We start from the raw sequence: 18,117 nt of genomic DNA, 5'->3' as shown, positions 1-18,117 counted from the left end.
ACCCAAAGTTCACTTGTCATGAATGGGGAAATGAGCCTTAGAGACCAAAACTGGCTGTAAACCTAATTAAGTTTAATTATGCCGTAAAGATAAGCATTTTACAAGCTGGAGCCAGCATCTAGTGGTCATTCAAGGAACTGCAGCCTTAGGTGTAAAGCCATGTTTCAGGATCTTTAAGTGTTAAGTGAGTAACGAGTGACGGCTGTTTGTTACATTTGATCCCTGAAATTCAGCAAGTTTGCGCTTCTAACAATCTACTATAATTGTATGTACACTGTACACTTAAACTCAATGCAATTTGATTAACAGGTGCACTGAGCTCATTTTCCCCTTCAACACTCCCTCTCTCCTTCTCTCACACACACACACACACCCAGATCCAACCCCCCGCCCGATCAAACACTTGCCACCATATGTCATGTGTACAGGACAACTGGTGCAGAGTGTCAAACAGCCTCATGGCCAGAAAATCTGCAGTGAATCAAAGGAACAAATTAACCAACCCTGAGCAGGAGGTCTTTCACAGGAAGTAAATATGTACCTTGTTTGTTCATAACATAAATATGACTATAAGTGAGCAAGCCCTGTGATTGACTGGCGACCAGTCCAGGGTGTACCCCGCCTTTCGCCCAATGACAGCTGGGATAGGCTCCAGCCCCCCCCTGCGACCCTGAACAGGATAAGCGGTGTAGATAATGGATGGATGGATGGAAGTGGTGAGCATTGTCAAAATTGAAAAAACACAAAACAACTGGATTTTTCTGAATATAACTATATTATTCATCCTTTCAACGTTAAACAGCTTACAAACTGCATTTGAAAATCAAACAGCTGCTGCCCAACATTGGAGATTAACATCCCCCGATCACTGGGATTCACTGCATGGAGCGAATGAACCTACGGTATAAGACGATACGTGTGACAGCATAGTAGCCCCCGTCATAATAAACACAACTATGTATTTTACTTAAATGCGTCCAGTTGGGGCAAATTCATTTCAACAGAATGCGTTGCTGCTCGAGATACTTTTAATCACTGTAGAAATTAGACGAAAAAGAAAATATGATTCCTCCCCAGAAAGAACTGTGATTGAATGTGAAGATAAAGAGGAAACAGTGCAGGGCTGCTCAAATGCATCAGAGCTGAAAGACCGCAACATGTCGTCTGCCGCCTGTGGACTGATTGGCTGAGAGTTTCCACGGGAACCATCGCACCGGCTAGCGCATTCGCATGTGCAGGCTGTGCTTGGGTCCGTCCACCCGCTCCAACTTCTCAAAGTGTTTCCTAGCATTACGGATGTTGATGAGAGTGGCTGCAGATGCTGCAAGAATGGAGACATAGATCATTATTATTATTAAAGCTATGTAAGGCAATTTATTTTACAAGCAGTTTTGGTTATATTCTGCACATTAGAGAAGTCTTCCACATGCTAAAGCTAACAGGCTAGATGCACAGGAATACCAAAGAAAGATAGTTTGACAAGGATGAACTTAGCTCCCCTCGCTCTTTCATGGATTCATCGGGCAGTGAGTGTTAGTCTGTTTTGGGCTTTAACATTTTAACGGTTGGATGCTTTCAAATCTAACTTACTCTTCCCTGGTTTCTATAGCTTTTACTGTACTCGCACTGCAGAGAAACGTCATCTTCACTACTTACGAATGGAGGGGTCTGACATGATGACCATGACATATGTGTTGGAGGTGAAGACGTCAATGAAGGCGGCGAAGTTGGAGTTCCTCACTTCCATGCTTTGGAAAGAGGCTGCAAGTTTACTACGGTTTGAAAATAAAGCCAGAGTTAGAAACATCATCTAAATGCAGCAGGTGATGAGCGGAGTGAAGGCGATGTCTTTGCAGAGTGAACTCACCTACAGCTGAGTTTGAACTGTTTGATAATGTTACTGATCTTCTCAAACCGGTGAGCATCACGCTGCTCTTTGCACTGATAGTGGGAGATCACCTGCATTCACGAGACACCGTGTAAAACAACAACACAAAACTTTAAATTACTAGATCCAGATCTTCTGCACAGACAGTTGTGCCACAGGAAGTTACAGCTCTCACCAGGAAGGTGGCTCTCTCAAACAGAAGAACTTCATCTGCCTCGATGATCTGAGCAAAATTCCTCAGGTTTGTCTCCAGCTGCTGGACGTTCGGGATGAGCTGGTACACGATGCTTGACCAGGCCTGCAAAGACATTAAAAAATTTCTCACACAGGGTCGACTTTGTTACCCCAAATGTGAACCTACAAACAGTCACATGTCTGAACCTTGTAGAGGGTTTCGTCCCAGATTGACGTCCTGAAGCACGTGCAGGCCAGAGGTCTGGACAGTCTCTTCAGATCTTCTTCACGCTCCTTAAAGATCTGTGACAACAGAAAGAGATCACAAAAAGAGAAAATTGATTTTGATTATGTAAATTGAAAACAGATTATTTTCAGTACGTATTCTAGTTGCCTTTAGTGTTTTTCCTCCCATCAAAAAAAAAAGCTATTGTTTAAACATCACCAAGATTATCTATAGTGATGTTTGGATTTATATAGACTAATTAAAACCAATATAATGTTGAATAATCTTTTAACTTAGTGTCAAGACTGGCTAATTAATGTCACATGACTGATTCTACTGTGTTTTGAGCCTTCAAAAAAATATCATAAAATTTTAAGGTCATTTTCTTGCCATGCTGGTAACAAATCTGTTTGATGGTTGCCAGTTAGATCAGTAAAAGCACCAAATGTGCCAAAGAAAAAAAGTTACAGCTTCGTTTCAGCTGCTTTTCCTGTGCTTTGTATGTGAGAGAGGGAGACAACAACTAATAATGACACAGTTAAACTTACCAAATCTCTCTGGTCTTCCTGCACCAGATCCATTTTGTGTACGAGGCAGAACACTTTGGCATCGGGGGAGTTCTGCAGGATGGCCTCCAGACACGACTGGTAGTAGTGCATGTCTTTCTCCAGCTCACGGCTCTCGACGTCAAACACATAAATAAGCACCTCTACGTTTCTGAAAATGTTGTCCCTCTGGCTGGTGAAGTAGTTCTCCATGAACGTGTCCTGTCTGATGGGGGAAAGGAGCAGAAAGCAACATTTCACAGACAGATTCAGATGAGGGTCAAAGCTGATCCAATGATGGCAAATAATGAACAAGTGTACTTTACCCTCCACAGTCCCACAGGTTAAGAACCAGATTGCCAAGAAATCGAACATGGGAGTGCTCCACATCGACTGCATTCAACAAAGGATGTAAGATTATTCTCAGAGATGAGCTTAACGAAACATCCGCCATGCAACATTTATCTTAATTAAGTAATCTTACTTGTAGCTCCAAGGCGACGTGTGTCTCGAGCTATGTAGTTGGCAAAGATGATTGATCTCATACTGGTCTTGCCAGACCCACTTTTTCCCATCAGTAACACCTGAAAGCGACAACGCAGCAGATTAGAACATCAGTGAAGTAACAATCTTATCTACCCTCTCTTTTATGACCATCTGTGGAGGAAATATCAGTAATTGACTGTGCTGATGTTCTTTATATGCATGCAACCTCATCGTCAATGCAAATGCTACAAATTGACTCTGGTTGATTTTTGTATTTCAGAATATATTATATTTACTATTTAACGTAAAATAAATAGTATTTATAAAAACATCATCCACGTGAAGAATCAACTTGAACTGCTGCAGAATGACCCCTGTCAGTCTCTACATGGCAAGGCATAAGGTTTGCAAGATCTGGATTTTTTTTAGCTGATACCAATAGCCGATAACTAACTTCTTCTCATGGCATAGACTGTTAAGAAAACCAGTATCTCATTGGCTATCTATAGTAGGCTAATAAAGGGCAAGATTTATCACCCTTTATCTGAATATATTTCAATCTTTAAAAGCCCAACATGTCGGATTAATCTATGATTCAATGAAGCCAGTAAAAAAGATATATTTTATATTTTTTGCTAGAAGCACAGGTTAGAAGAGGGAATTGTCCCATGACCATGGATGATTAAGCAATCCCTTTACTCGTGACTTTTGTTTATTATGGGGGTTCTTAAATATCAAATACTTAATATCAAATTTATAATTTCCCGTCACTATGGTGGGTATGACTAAAGCATCCAGAATCTTAGAGCTTTAGGGGGAAAACTCTCAATTTAAAAGACAGAGTACATGGATGATTTGGAGTACTGCTTGTGATGCTACTCTCTGTAGCAATGATTAGCCTCTGCTTCACCTTTTTCTTCATTGCTGTGCTTGACATCCCCCTGAGCAGACACGATGTAGAGTATTTCTCTGGGCTGCAAGTCAGATGACTTTAGTCCGTGTCCGCAGCAGCTCTCCTCTTCCTCTCCTTCAGCTGCTGAACAAACACAAATATTTTCACCTAGCTGTCACATCTTAAGTTAGCAATACTGAATCTGAAAAAGCAATAGAACTGCAAATGACACGTTTAAACGCTTAAACGATTAACATGTCAAACAAATGTAACCATACCTAAGCTTATTAGAGAAACAATAATCTACAAATAGTTTACTAACTTTATTAAAACTATTTTCTGTTTTCCGGATAAACACCTAAGCTAATGCTATGTTAGCTAGCACGACAGACAGTCCAGGCGAGTCAGGTAGCTTAGCCAAGCTAAACGGCTAGCTAGCTGAATTACTTTTCAGTAGTGTATTGTCTACTTACCCCAGCAGGGTAGAACGGTTACTTAAATTCGAGCAGTTTTAGGATATAATTTATATTTGTTTCTATATACAGCTGTATACATTACTTGGTAGAAACAGGCAGTGAAGATCAGCTGCTTCCTGTTTACGCCAGAGTCACATGATGAGTCAGAAATACTGTATGCCCTGGCTTTTGCCTTAAGGACAACGTTGCTCATAAACCTGGTCTTTTTTGGATGTAACTGTAATAAAATAAAAATAAATTTTAATTTAAAATTAAATTAAAATGTTAATTGCTTTAGATATAATCAGGCCAGTGAACCAACAAAAGGATATTAATTTACCGAATGCAATTAAAAAAAAGATTACGCCACCATCCTTTAAAAACCCCCACTTTATTTCCATCCAATTTGTGTCTCATTTTCTGTGGTAGACACACCCAAAGAAAACATTTTGACCCACAACAATAAAAAAAAACCCAACTAATTATTTAGCTGTCTTCCTGTAGATTCTTATCCAGTGGTCGGTAAAAATGTATAAATGAATTTAAGTACAGTAATAACATTTCAATAATAATCATTATGTTTAACATATATTTTATTCAATATATTCTGTTGTTTAACAGATATACAGTAAAATATAGACATGGACTTGTAGTTCTTCATTGTGGCCACTAGAGGGCATTGAGCAGCCATGATTATGGAGAGGTTAAAGCAACTATCTAGCTACCTGACCAACAGTAGATATATGCGAGTAAAGGGCAAATATAATCAGGAAGGCGGAAAAATTAAGAAAATTGTTTACAGCTTTCATTTCCAGAGTTTTTATATAAATATATATATATATTCTGTTGTATTTCACTTGTGAAAAATTATGTTAAGGTTTTTTGTATATATGTACTTCTGTGAATGTTGAACGTGGTTAAAATGGAACAAAAAAATAGTAAATAGCTAAATAAAAGCTTCTATCTCCCCCTAAGAAAAGCCTACAGAAATACATTTTAATATCAACGTCATTTCTTATTTTTTGCTTGGATAGCATCAAAACAACTTCTCTATGACTGAACATGGTTCAGCTGAGGAGAGGTGAGGTGTCAGCTGCCAGTTAGGGATGACTTGTGATTTTTTCTGCATGCAATGGAACAAAAAATGTTGGAAGTAAGGACCTCCCTTTAAGGCAACTATTATTACACAGCAGCAGCATCAGACAGAGAAGGCGATTTGACCACTTGTTTCCTTCATGTTATTGAGTGAATGAGAGAAGTCAGTGGAATAAAATGGTCACAAATCATCTGGATTTGGAACACTAAAGCGAGTAGAGCCACCTTGTGAACATCTGAAATACTAGGTGCCATCTTTTATGTGACAGTATAACATTTTTATATCATCCCATGTGTTGTTTATTTGCACTAAATGTCAAATAAAATATTATTCTGAAGTCTTAATACTGGGTTTAAGTTTCCTGTCAGCTGTTATTCTTTTGGTTCTCTGAGGATATGTGTCAGTGAGATGGCAAATAAAATTTCCACAACTATTGGTTCCAACATAATGTTGATAAATGAGACACCTCACCTCCTGTTCACCTTCTGACAGCTGTAAGGGCCAATATCTTATTATAATAACACACAGCAATTCCTGAGATGTCATAGAGCCAAGGACTGGCTACAGTTTGTGACTTTGTGTTATAGTTCTTTTTCAGAATGGATTTTTCCCCCACTACAGATAAAATAAAGATTCATGTTAAGAGTATCAAAATATATTTTTTTACATATAAATTAATTAATAAATCTATAACAAAGATTCAAAAGTATTATAAAACTTTATTGAACTGTAACCCCTTCCTAAATAATCAGTGAAAATACTGACGATCAGGCACACACACGAGCCAATCATCCGGTATCTTCTTTAAATATTTGTCAGATACACAACAAATCAACAAAAGAAGTAGACTCAACAGTGAGGTTGAAGGTCTGTTAAACTCTGAGGAGAAAAAGCTCTGAAATAATGTACAGTGAAACAGAAATTAAATTCTACGGTTAAAAACTCTTCAGCTTAATCACCAGAAGAATATGAAATTTGCCTTCAAATACAGGCTTACAGCCTCCACGCTTGATATTTTAAAAAACGTAGGGTGTCCTTAAGTATGCACATTAAAGATATATTTGATCTCTCATTGGTAAATGCGTATATTGAGGAAAAACATCTCTTTTCCATCACCAGCATCAGTGTTAGTTTACAGAAAGGTATCGAATTATTAAAATAAACATAGGAACAACAGAGGCCATTTTCAGTAGCTCCTCTACAGAGACACATGAGATGTAAAGAGGAAAAAGGACACGATGTAAATAGGTTTGGGAGTAATATTCAGGTAGTGTGTGAATACTCTAGAGCTCTGCATTAAATGCAAATCCTCCACAGTCGTCGTTTACATTTGATCTCTGAGTTTGGCGAGCCTTTGGGAGAGTTCATCCTTTGGACGAGAGAGAGAGAAGACAGGCATTAGTGAGGAAGATAAACACGAGACGATCTATTAACCTTTGTGAAAACGCTGCTTGATTTGACAACATTCAGCATCATTGTCAGAGGATTGTTCACTAATTGTCTTCAGTTTATATTTATTTCTTTTTCCGCACTATCTCTGTGATAAACTCCGTGTTTACAAAGCTACAAGCTCTCTGGTTTCTGTGCCAGATGTGAAAAGAAGAAGAAGACAAAATGTGCTTGTGTACCTGTTCTGCAGAGGCCACGCTGGTACCCACTGATCCGGTCTGTCCCTGAGGGAGCTCCATGTTCAGGTCCAATCTAAACATGATGACACACACACACATACTCAAAACTTACTTTATGATTAAAAACACAATATGTTGCTTATCTTATATTGAAATATACTATGCTAAACTTTGCTACAATGAATGTTGATCAAATTATTCACATTTACAGTCAATGCATGCACTACATGACCACAAACGTTACACCTTTTTACTTGATTTAATACTTTTAACAAAGATAGTTGGTAGAAAAAAATAAAAGGTTACCCTGCTTCATCGGCCATTTCGTGCATCAATGAGTCCACTTGGTTCTGAAACACATATTAGATTTACAGTGAATGTTTTTGTCTTAAAGGAGAAATTCGCCCCTGGAAAAAGCCGCTGTCAGTCAAAGCTGATGTTCTCTGTAATCAATAGAAGCAATAATACTTTAAATTGGCGCCATAGCTGTGGAGAAAGTTGTACAAACAGCTCATGGTGTCACCCATTCTACATTCCTACAAAACCCAGCATGCATTGCCTCCGCCAGATGATACATTTTAGGTAGTCTGGCGGAGGCTTTCCAGGGCCCATTGGAGAAGCGGATAACATCCTCCAAAAGGCACAGAGCGAAATTACATTTTTTCCCTACCATAATGGCATTAGCTGCCCATTATAGCATGACAGGACTGAGGTAGAAAATCGGCAAACTGGCCCTTTAAAAAAAACTACCCTGCGAAAAGAGGAGAGGCATGTACCTGTGGTGTTGTGAGTGTTGTTGTGCTGCTCATGGTGTCCTCCATTTGGCTTGTCTGAACATCCAGAGTTTCAAACTGGTGCTCAAATTTGTCCATGAGAGCTGTAATCTGTAAAAACAACGGAAATCGACAAAGTGGGTTATTTGTTATCAAATTTAAAAATTAAAGTGTTCCCGGCTTAAAAAGAACTATTAAGATGATGTTATTCTGCGTTAATGACACTCTACCTTTTCCAGATTCATAGACTTCAGGACAGAATCCATGCCTTTCACCACTCCAGCCATAGATTTTGTGACCTGAGAAATAAAACACCATCAAAAAATGACAACCAACAAGCTTTCTCAAGTCTGAAGTTAAGACTTTAAGCCCGTATGGCCTACAGCCGCATGAAGTGACACAGTATTCAAAGTACCTGGTTCATTGTTACTGCAGTTTGGACTCTTGCTGACACTGCATCGACCCGAGCGCTCATCCTCAGGAAGTTCACAGACTGGTTCTTCTGTCTGATGGCGTTCTCTGCATGGATCCTTGCTACTTCCATGTTCCCCTTCTGGATGGCCTAGAGAGGGCACAGAAATAAAGTATGTCAGTAAAAATATTCTGTAGCCAAGACCAGCTAATCAGCTTTCATTACATGCTATCTGGATGAAAACTTCAGAGGTGTGACTTACTTTCTTGACTTTAGCCTTCTCTGCTTTTTCCTGTTTGTCACATTTCACTGAATTTCTGTGAAGTTCTTTGGTGGCCATCTTCAGATTGAAGAGATGTTCTGTGATACGCGGTTAAAGAAGAACAAGGTCCATACCAAAACAACAACAAACCTTGGATGGCCAATTCTACTGCTGGGGAAAGCTTCATGCATGTGGTGGGGGTGCGATAGGAGGAAATAGCAACAAGAGTCCTGACATGTAGGTGTGTAATGTCTCTATCCTATAAATAATGGTTGGAAATACATTTGATCAAGACTATAATATATTTAGCCTTTTCTTGGGGTAGAAAAGGATAAATCAGTGATAAACGCATCATTACAATTTCACACACAATTTCCAATTAAATAAACAACCACAAATGAGTTGACACATATTGAATCTGGAGCTCTATGGGCCCCTGAGGGTCCAGGGATCCGTGGCAGTTTTCATCTTTGCCATCAGATAGTGATCCAACCTTGGTTGCCTTTTGATAGTCTATTTTCTTTTTAGGATTTGATATAAATCAATGCCTTTTGTCCAGATTATTTGGTTGGAACTGACTGTTGAATAATTGAAATATCAATCATTTAGTCTGCTGTTTAAAATCAAAACAATTAGCAACTTTGCTCTTGACTGGCATGCAGTGACTATTACAGGTTATGTAACGTGTACTGGTAGGCTATTGTTGGAGTAACATATGAATAGCATGTATGTTAAATGCAGTTCGTGTGACACCTTAATGGCGCGTATAGCTTGTTAAATTAAGGACCCGTAGGCCCACACAGAGCATGTACACGTAATTAAACTACTTTATCTTTTTATGGAGTGTTTAGTAACACCTTCACTACATGGTTCAAATTACCAAAAGTCACTTGTTGGGTATTTTTTTCAGCCATTAGCATCGAAGCTTCCGCAGCTTCGGTCCGAGTTCAGTTGACATTTTACGACGCCTGAAATTAACTAGGAAATATCCAGGTTGATAGATGAACCAGCACCTTTGAATTTGGATAATATTGGACATATTTAGGACTGTTTTAGATGTCTGTCGTAAATAAATCTCACCAGTTTCGTCATGTTGTTATGTTCGGTCTTTAAGCACTCGACGTTACACCACAGTCTTACGTCTCTTTCTCACCACTCTCATTAAAGGATACTTTCCATTGACGACATCTTTAAGCGACTCTTGGTAAATCCAACAACTACAAGATCGAATACTTACGGAAAATCCGCAAGAAAAGTAGTTAAATAAAGCAAAACCTATCAGTTAAACTTCAACCTTTCGGGTTTCGGTCTTCGCCTTCTTCCGCACTTCCTGATGTTATACCAAAATATGAACGACGTCATCGTCACGTGGTGACGGTATTCCACTCGACGTCACGAGGGAGCTGTCGTCCCCTCCTCCTTGCAAAATGTGAATGAAAGAGAAAACTAACCGTTTATATTAAATTACTGCACTTTTAATGTTTCAAATCGGTCTCCCGTGGTGCTTTTGTTTGGTGGTGAGTGAATACAGACAGAGAAAAGTGGATGAGGTGTTACACTGGCGGATTAGTGGGCGGTGAAGGCGGTTGATTGATGATTAGATTTACGGTGTGGATCACGGCGGGGAGAGAGGATGACTCACTCCGTCTGATGTGATGTTCACCCCGCAACAGCTCGGCAGTGCGGTGGCACGCCGGTAGTTCAGCCTGACACATCGGTGTGCTCCTCCAATAAAAGTCAAACTTTATCAAACTGTTAAGATGCGTTTTGATGGCGCTACGATGCTGTGTTTGTTTCAAACTTAAGTAGCTGTCAGTTTGTAGTTAGAGAGAAACGGAGAGTCGTGATTTACCGTAAATTTCGTGACGCCTCATTACCATGGAAACAGCTCTCCTGCACTGAGAGGAAACTGTCCGTGTTAACTTCAGCATCAACCTCCTTAACGGGGTCGGATAAAAAAAACCTGTTGGATATCTCAGTGTTTGGTCTTTTCTTGTGTTGCTGTTCTGGCTTTACTCCCAATTTTTAACTTGGCCACAAACCAGGTGAGTGTTTTTTTATTTATTGTGCGGTTGTTTTATTATTGTGTGTCATTCTGTTTTTCCTTGCAGCACATTTCCAAGTTTCAGCATATTTGTTTGTACATTTACTTAAACTGGCTCATAAGCTATGACATGCATTTGTGTCTTATAACGAGGATAAATGTACCATAAAATACAGAAGCTCATAATGAACTAAGTGGTGATTTAGTTAGTTGACATGTGGGTAAAAATGGGGTTCACAAGACAATATGGAATAAATGCAAAGAACAAAAGTGGTCCATGCTCAATGTTTTTAATCCTGAGAGGGCTAAAAATACCCACCCGTATGCCTCCAGCTGACTACAGTCTATAGGTTAATTAATATACTTTGTTTTAATCCGTCTAAAAGGCTGACTGATAACATTTCCATCATAGGTGGTGCATTTTGTTTCGTCTGTGCGCACAGCAAAAGCATCCAGGAGAGCCAACGAGTGATGCTTCATTCAGGGGCTGTATGACTCATATAGTCTTATCTATAAAGAAGCCAAGTGGCAGGAGAGCAGTCCTGCTGCAGGACCGAGCTGATGTAACCCCTGAGATTCACTAGAGGCTGCTGTGGGCCATGTGTCCGTGTGCCCCGAGTTATACTGCCTCGTACTGTATTTACACTGATGACCGGCGAGTATTAACACAGGCCGAGGATGAGGTTGGCTGGTCACACGCTGTGCACTCAACAGATGATCAAGAGCTGTTTACCATAGCCTACATCACATGATCAGTCTGTTTTAAAAGCATTATTCTATTTATATAAAAGTTTAATTCATAAGAGAGCAAAATATGTTATTAAAACACTAACATTAACTTATATTTTTACCCATTAAGGGTATCTAAAGAGCTGATGGCCTGAGAGTTGTTGCATCTTCACATAATCTGTCAGGCTTTTAGGAAATTGTTCTCATTATCCTGCTGATAACATCTAATGCACATGCACATATAAATGAGTTTCTGATGCTGACTAATGCTTGAAGTGGATAATCAAACGTACTTTATAAGTAGTTAGTATAATTTATTGCACGCAGCTTTAGGAGTGATGAGAGCATTCATCTTTCAAAACACCCTGAGGACCCCGAAATGATCCCTTGTGGTGTCATAAAGGTGTCTGAGAGCATGAAGGTCCTTTAAAGCCAGCTGGCAACAGGCTAAACCTGTGACAGTAGTGTGTGAGTCAGCGACATTACTGATGATGCACCTTTTTCCCCTCTTAGAAACGCAATTTTGTCGTATTGTAAAAGCAAGAATAAGCACATCGTCATCTATTACTGCAGCTAGTGTATTAGGACAGCATTATGTTCATTGTTTTGTATGAAAAGCTCATATTCGGCACTCCTGTGTCAGAGGAGGAGAGCTTTCACATACAGGTTCAGCCTGTCTCTAAAAGATCTTTAGAACTGATTTGTCTGTGCAGCTGACAGCCAGTGAATAACAGACAGGTGAGTCACCTGTAACCAGCAGACAAGCTCATTTTGGTCAAGGAAAATCAACATGGCGACTACATGGCGAGTATTTGTAGACACATTTTTAGTCTTTAATAATACAACTTTCAGAAGGAGGGGTTTTAACCTAGGCACGGTCATCTGACTTTAGATTGGTTAAAGCCAATATCTGCCATTGTGACACCAGTATATCCTGCCATGATCTGTTAAAGGATTAAACGTGAGAGCACAACATATATGAAGCAGTTAAGGTCCATTAAAATTGGCTCACGTTCAAGCTCTCACTGTGTCATTCAGTTCACTTTGCCGTGTGCTGTGATGCTGACTGTTGCCATCTAGTGGCAGCACAGCGGGCAGGTTAGTCACTGAGACTCCTCTCAGTCCTCTGAGCTCACTCGTGGGTTGTTTTTCATGCTAAATGTTGCAGAAAATCAGAGCAGTGAGTGCATTTCAAATCTCATTTCAAGCAAATCAGAATTTTGTTTGACTGCACTTGTACATTTGAGACTTCTAGGTGAAGAGGAAAACAACAGAGCAAATGCTCAGTCTTTGAAAGAGTGGACTTTCAAGCTAAAGTGAACGTGATGTAGACACAGATAAGGACAGTGTGTTAACAAAAGCAATATAAAAAGTTCTCTGTTGTTCTACTTTTATTGGACATTAGCGATAATGTGATACAAATGTCAGACCTCTCTTTCACAGGTAAGGATGACCGAACATCAAACCGAGAAAAGGTTCCACAACTTGACCCTCGAGCAAGTCCAAGCTCTGGACAAGGTCTTGACTGAGGTGATCCCCATCCATGGACGAGGAAATTTCCCGACCCTGCAGGTGAGAGCCAAAGACATCATCCGTGTGGTGAAGGACCGTCTGGTGGAAAGAGACATCCAGGTGAAAGATATTCGGCTCAACGGTGCGACTGCCAGCCACGTCCTGCTGAGGGATAACGGCCTGGGCTACAGAGACTTGGACATCATTTTCGGGGTGGAGCTGCCCAGGCAGGAGGACCTCCAGGTGATTAAGGAGGTGGTGCTTGGTAGTCTCCGAGACCTCCTCCCTTGTGGAGTTAACAGACGGAAGATCACCTGCCTGACGATGAAGGAGGCCTACGTGCAAAAGATGGTCAAAGTTTTCAACGAGCACGACAGATGGAGCCTCATCTCGCTCTCTAACAACAGATCTCAAACCGTGGGGCTCAGATTTGTTAGTTCCCTTCGAAGACAGTTTGAGTTCAGCGTGGATTCCTTCCAGATCATATTAGACCGAATGCTGGAGTCGTACTGGGCGACCGAAAGGAGACACGGAGGAAAGCTGACGTCGAATGCTGGGAATTCGTCTAAAAGAGTCAGTGAGGATGAAAAGAAAGAGCAAGAGCAATCGAGCGTTCCTCAGGATATTGAAGCAGAAAAAGACTCAGCAATGGCAACCGGCGGAGAAAGTCTGTGCACGGATGAAGCCGTTTCTGAGCTCGAGAAAGAGCTGCCGCAGGAGGTCGAATGTGTAGATGGAAAGGATAAGGCCCAGGACGTGTCAGAACCTGAGAACAATAACTTAGAGCAAGAGGAAGAGGAAGGCATAGAGGATGTTCACTCAGAGGAGGACATTGTGTTTGAGTTATGTGAAGAAAGCAGAGAGGACAAAGGGCCATTTCAGAGTGATTATCCTTTAGTTTCTTCCCCTAAAACTTTAATTACAGATGTCAGTGATCCACTGATCATACAAGACTGTTTCAAGCTGCAGAGTAATGAAGAAAAACCTGCGTTCTCCCCGACAGCATCTATCACACGCTCGGAAAAGACAGTTCCACAAGAGACGGCTCTTTGTGAAGAGATTACTCCGTTTAAGGTGGACTCTGTAAACTGTAGGACTGAAAGTACCTCAAGCCTAAAAGATTCACAACATGAATGTTCCTTTCCTCCTCCTGCTAAGAAAACTTGCAGCACATCAAAGGACATTGTACCGGACTATTGTCCCTCACCAAAACTACAAAGGAAAATGTCTCAGAAGCTGATCACAAAGCCTGAGAAATGGTCCTTACTGAATGATTTGTCAGATCTCACGACGCAGCTCTTTCCACCCATAGAAATCCCCAAACCACTTCAGCCAAAGCCTCCTCTACAGGACAATGCTCAAATTCAAGGCTCAAATATTTCAGGCTCCAAGCCAGACACCCTGAACTCCCTTTCAGTTCCCACATACAGTCCAGCTAGTACTCCTCAGGATGGGACTGGCTGTAATGAAACTGTAGAACAAACTGTGAAGCCGAAACACTCGAAGAAGCCTCCTGATTCAGTCGTTCAAAGCCACACATGTGCAGCGAACGTACCAACACAGCCTCAGATCAGTCAGGTAACGCCTGAGCTAATGGACAATGTCCTAAAAAGCTGTGGGGCAAGCGCATGGGCAAGGCCGGCAGAGGATTTTACCATCACTGTCGAAGCAGAGTGCATGTACGGAGACTTTGAACAGGCTTTGGATCACCTACGCCACCGCCTCATCGCCACCCACAACCCAGAGGAGATCCGAGGAGGGGGCCTGCTGAAGTACAGCGACCTACTGGTTAGGAACTTCAGACCAGCCAGCGAGACAGAGATCAAGTCTTTGGAGCGATACATGTGCTCGCGTTTCTTCATCGACTTCCCTGACGTGAGCGAGCAGCAGCGCAAGATCGAGGCCTACCTGCAGTGCCATTTCATCGGCAACGAGGAGGCGAGCAAGTACGACTACCTGATGACCCTGCGGCGCGTGATAGACGAGAGCACGGTGTGTTTGATGGGACACGAGAGGAGGCAGACGCTCAACATGATCACAGTTTTAGCTCTGAGGGTGCTGGGCGAGCAGAACGCCATCCCCAACACGGCTAACGTCACCTGCTTCTACCAGCCGGCTCCGTACATGACAGAGCCGATTTACAGCAGCTACTTCATCACGCAGGCCCAGCCCCCGCTCGTGTACCACCCCTACCCTCCCCTACATGTCCACATGCAGACTGGGCTGGTGTAGCGACAGTGCGGTGCCCACAGGGAGGCATGTAGGCAGCTTTCAGCATGGTGCTCTGCAAGCACAGGCACAAATGGAAGTTTTAGCAACAGGCGACCCCAGGCGCAGTGTTGTTTAACGCTTTGAAATCCCTCCTGCTTATGACATGAAAGACCATGAGAGGTCAGAACTGAAAGGGGTCTGGAGGCAGGGCATGTTTTTGAAAAGGGAAAGACATCGCTAAGAGCCCACTTTCCAGAGAGCTCGTAGAGAGGATTTCATTGACGTGGACTTTGTTTAAGGCTGATTCAGCTCACGTTTGGCAGAGCTCTGTACTGGTCACTGTTGAGGAGATGTTATGCTGTGATAATTATTATCCATCGTTATTGGCAGCAGAAATCTTGATGTTGAGGTTTGAAAAATTATAAATCCTTAATGTTTCTGAGAGGCTGAAACCTCATATAGCTGTTTTGTGACTCATCAGTCCATGTGGAGTAAATTCAGCACGTGACTATACCTGTGTATTCACTGTATAGAAATAGGACACTGTATGTGAGGGCATATATTAGACAAGATTTACTGTGATATTTCCATGATATGGTTAGAACTGTGTTTGTAAACATGTAATTACGAATGTATTAATACACTCAATAAGGGACTGTACAAAAATTATTTGCGTGGTGAGAGGGGCGGGGTTTATGTTTCACTTTGTAGAAACCCTTCCACGGGATAGTTAAGCCTGAAAATAAAACATTTCTCCGAGCAATTCATAGAATTCATAAAGCAACATCCAGAGTAAAAGTTTGTCTCTATTTCCGCTTCTTATAATAGATGAACACTCAGCTAATCTGCCTCAAAAGGACCGTGTGGATGTGGTTTAATCAGATCCACCAACCCTCATCTGATTTTGATTTAAAAGTTGATACATCCTGACTGGTTCACAGAAATACATCACACCAAAATTTCAAGTGAGAAAAGCAACGACAAAACTACAGATGAAGACTTTCCTTTTCCAAAATAATGCTAATGTGGTTTTCGTAGGACACTATAAATCACAATAAGATGTTGAGTGACAAAATGTTTAAAAGTCCTTTGACATTTTCATAGAACAAGGAAAGCTTATTCATTTAACGATTTAACACACTGCAGTGACAAAGTGAAATTTAAGTCTAGTTGAAAGAAAAATCTTCCCTTCCTCTTTTCTTTTACCCATGAGCCCTGCTAACAATTTTGCTACAGTCCCTTAGGATATTAAATCAAACTCAGAGTTTCTCTGATGCCAAAACACAGATGTTATTGTTTTAGAGGGTTTTCTGTTGTGCTTTTGCATTGTTTCAATTTAGGTAAAGTGCTAGTAGTTAGTTAAAAACCAGGAACTGTGATCACTTTTCTCTGAATTGACCCTGTATTTTGTCAAATCAATGTAACAGGTCATAAGGATTTGCCCCCGGATGGCAGTATGAATAAAGCCTTGGCTGCCTTGTCTTGAGGTTTAAAGACACCTTTAAAAAAACGAGAAAGCATGTTAAACTCCCCCTCAAACTTTCCATCTATAACAGGCTTATTAGACTTTCTGTGTGTATTAAAGCTATTTCTTGTACTGGAAGTAATGTGTGTCAGTTACTGTCAGTGAGCAGAAATGTGGCTGCACATTTTAACTGCAGTCAGCAGTACCTGTCCCTGTGTGTTTGTGTGTGTGTATCTACAGTACATGTACTCAAAATTAAAAAACATAACTGAAGCACAGGTGAGGATATGTGGGCTGTTCACACCGAGTCTGAGACTGAAGCACAATGTAAATGCACATAGCTGTTGTTGAGTAATGAAGGTGTTTCTGCTGTGCTCGTGAAGACGTCTACACGACTGTGTTCAGTGGTGCCCTGTGTATCTTTACAGTGATGTATCTATGTCGAGACTTTGGGTATGTTGTGTATCGTTCAGGAACTGTTTCACTAGTAGAGAGCTTACTTAATATTCCTGTTATGATATGTAGTTGCTCAGATTGTTGTGTTATTGTGGTAATAAATATAACACAACCGATCTTTGTGTGCAGTCTTCCATTGGTGGTCTGAGTTACACTGTTCTTTAAACTGCAAAACCTCATTTGTATAATAATAATAATAATATGATAATATATAATAATATGTACTTTGAATGATATTATAAAGTATAATAATAAATTCTTCCTGGTTTTACTCAATTTCAAATGTGCCATGGCAACATTATTATCCGTGTTACTGGTACACTTTTTACATGCACATTGGTAGTGACACATGTATGACCTTTTAAGATAAAGTACGCTCTGTTTACGCTCTGAGATTCAGTCAATTTCAAATACTGATTCATACTCATTCCCGCAAACACAGCACATGTTGACTTGCAGTCAGGCCAGTTTGTTATTGAAGAGCTGCTGTTTTCTGCCTATCCAGTATGTTTACTGAAAAGTATTTTAATTATACTTTTAAAGCTCCTGGGAGGAGTTTTTCGTTGGCTATGAAACAGACTGAAATTAATTCCGATGACTCTATATGACCTAAAAAAGCAAACCAGACCATCAGCGACAAAACCGATTATTTCTATGTAGTTATTTTAAATGCCTGAAACTGCTGGCGGAGGGGTAGGTGTCAGACGAAGCGATTAACTGCTTGCTGCCTTTGTTTACATTTTCCAGGGCAAACATTTAAAGCGAGTGATACTTTAAAGAAAGAAGGATGAGATCTTTCATTAAAAACCATCACTTCAGCATGTACAGGACAAAATCAGCAAAGAGATCAGAGGTACGGCTTT

At 40.7% G+C, this 18,117-nt stretch overlaps 3 protein-coding genes across 3 annotated transcripts; 1 reads left to right on the top strand and 2 right to left on the bottom strand.

The window, feature by feature from the left end:
• Positions 1-771: 771 nt before the first annotated feature.
• Positions 772-4,805, bottom strand: rraga (Ras-related GTP binding A). The gene is made up of 10 exons (XM_069670659.1): positions 4,685-4,805; positions 4,230-4,355; positions 3,318-3,417; positions 3,160-3,226; positions 2,837-3,059; positions 2,270-2,365; positions 2,064-2,186; positions 1,868-1,959; positions 1,657-1,772; positions 772-1,321 (listed from the first exon to the last, which is right to left on the bottom strand). The coding sequence occupies exons 2-10, from the start codon at positions 4,254-4,256 to the stop codon at positions 1,218-1,220; spliced, it is 948 nt and encodes a 315-aa protein (XP_069526760.1). The 5' UTR covers positions 4,257-4,355; positions 4,685-4,805; the 3' UTR covers positions 772-1,217.
• Positions 4,806-6,461: 1,656 nt separating this feature from the next.
• chmp1b (charged multivesicular body protein 1B) lies at positions 6,462-10,167 on the bottom strand. Its single transcript, XM_069675688.1, has 8 exons — positions 10,010-10,167; positions 8,838-8,935; positions 8,579-8,725; positions 8,394-8,462; positions 8,167-8,274; positions 7,697-7,740; positions 7,391-7,463; positions 6,462-7,131 (listed from the first exon to the last, which is right to left on the bottom strand). The coding sequence occupies exons 1-8, from the start codon at positions 10,023-10,025 to the stop codon at positions 7,087-7,089; spliced, it is 600 nt and encodes a 199-aa protein (XP_069531789.1). The 5' UTR covers positions 10,026-10,167; the 3' UTR covers positions 6,462-7,086.
• Positions 10,168-13,059: 2,892 nt separating this feature from the next.
• Positions 13,060-17,469, top strand: LOC138600199 (terminal nucleotidyltransferase 5C-like). The gene is made up of 2 exons (XM_069671698.1): positions 13,060-13,625; positions 14,736-17,469. The coding sequence occupies exons 1-2, from the start codon at positions 13,060-13,062 to the stop codon at positions 15,352-15,354; spliced, it is 1,185 nt and encodes a 394-aa protein (XP_069527799.1). The 3' UTR covers positions 15,355-17,469.
• Positions 17,470-18,117: the final 648 nt, after the last annotated feature.

This window comes from Semicossyphus pulcher, unplaced genomic scaffold, assembly GCF_022749685.1.
Source record: "Semicossyphus pulcher isolate SPU_LCO1_2020_fin unplaced genomic scaffold, fSemPul1.0.p SCAF_10, whole genome shotgun sequence".
NCBI lineage: Eukaryota > Metazoa > Chordata > Actinopteri > Labriformes > Labridae > Semicossyphus > Semicossyphus pulcher.
This window is presented reverse-complemented; position numbering and strand designations above follow the sequence as displayed.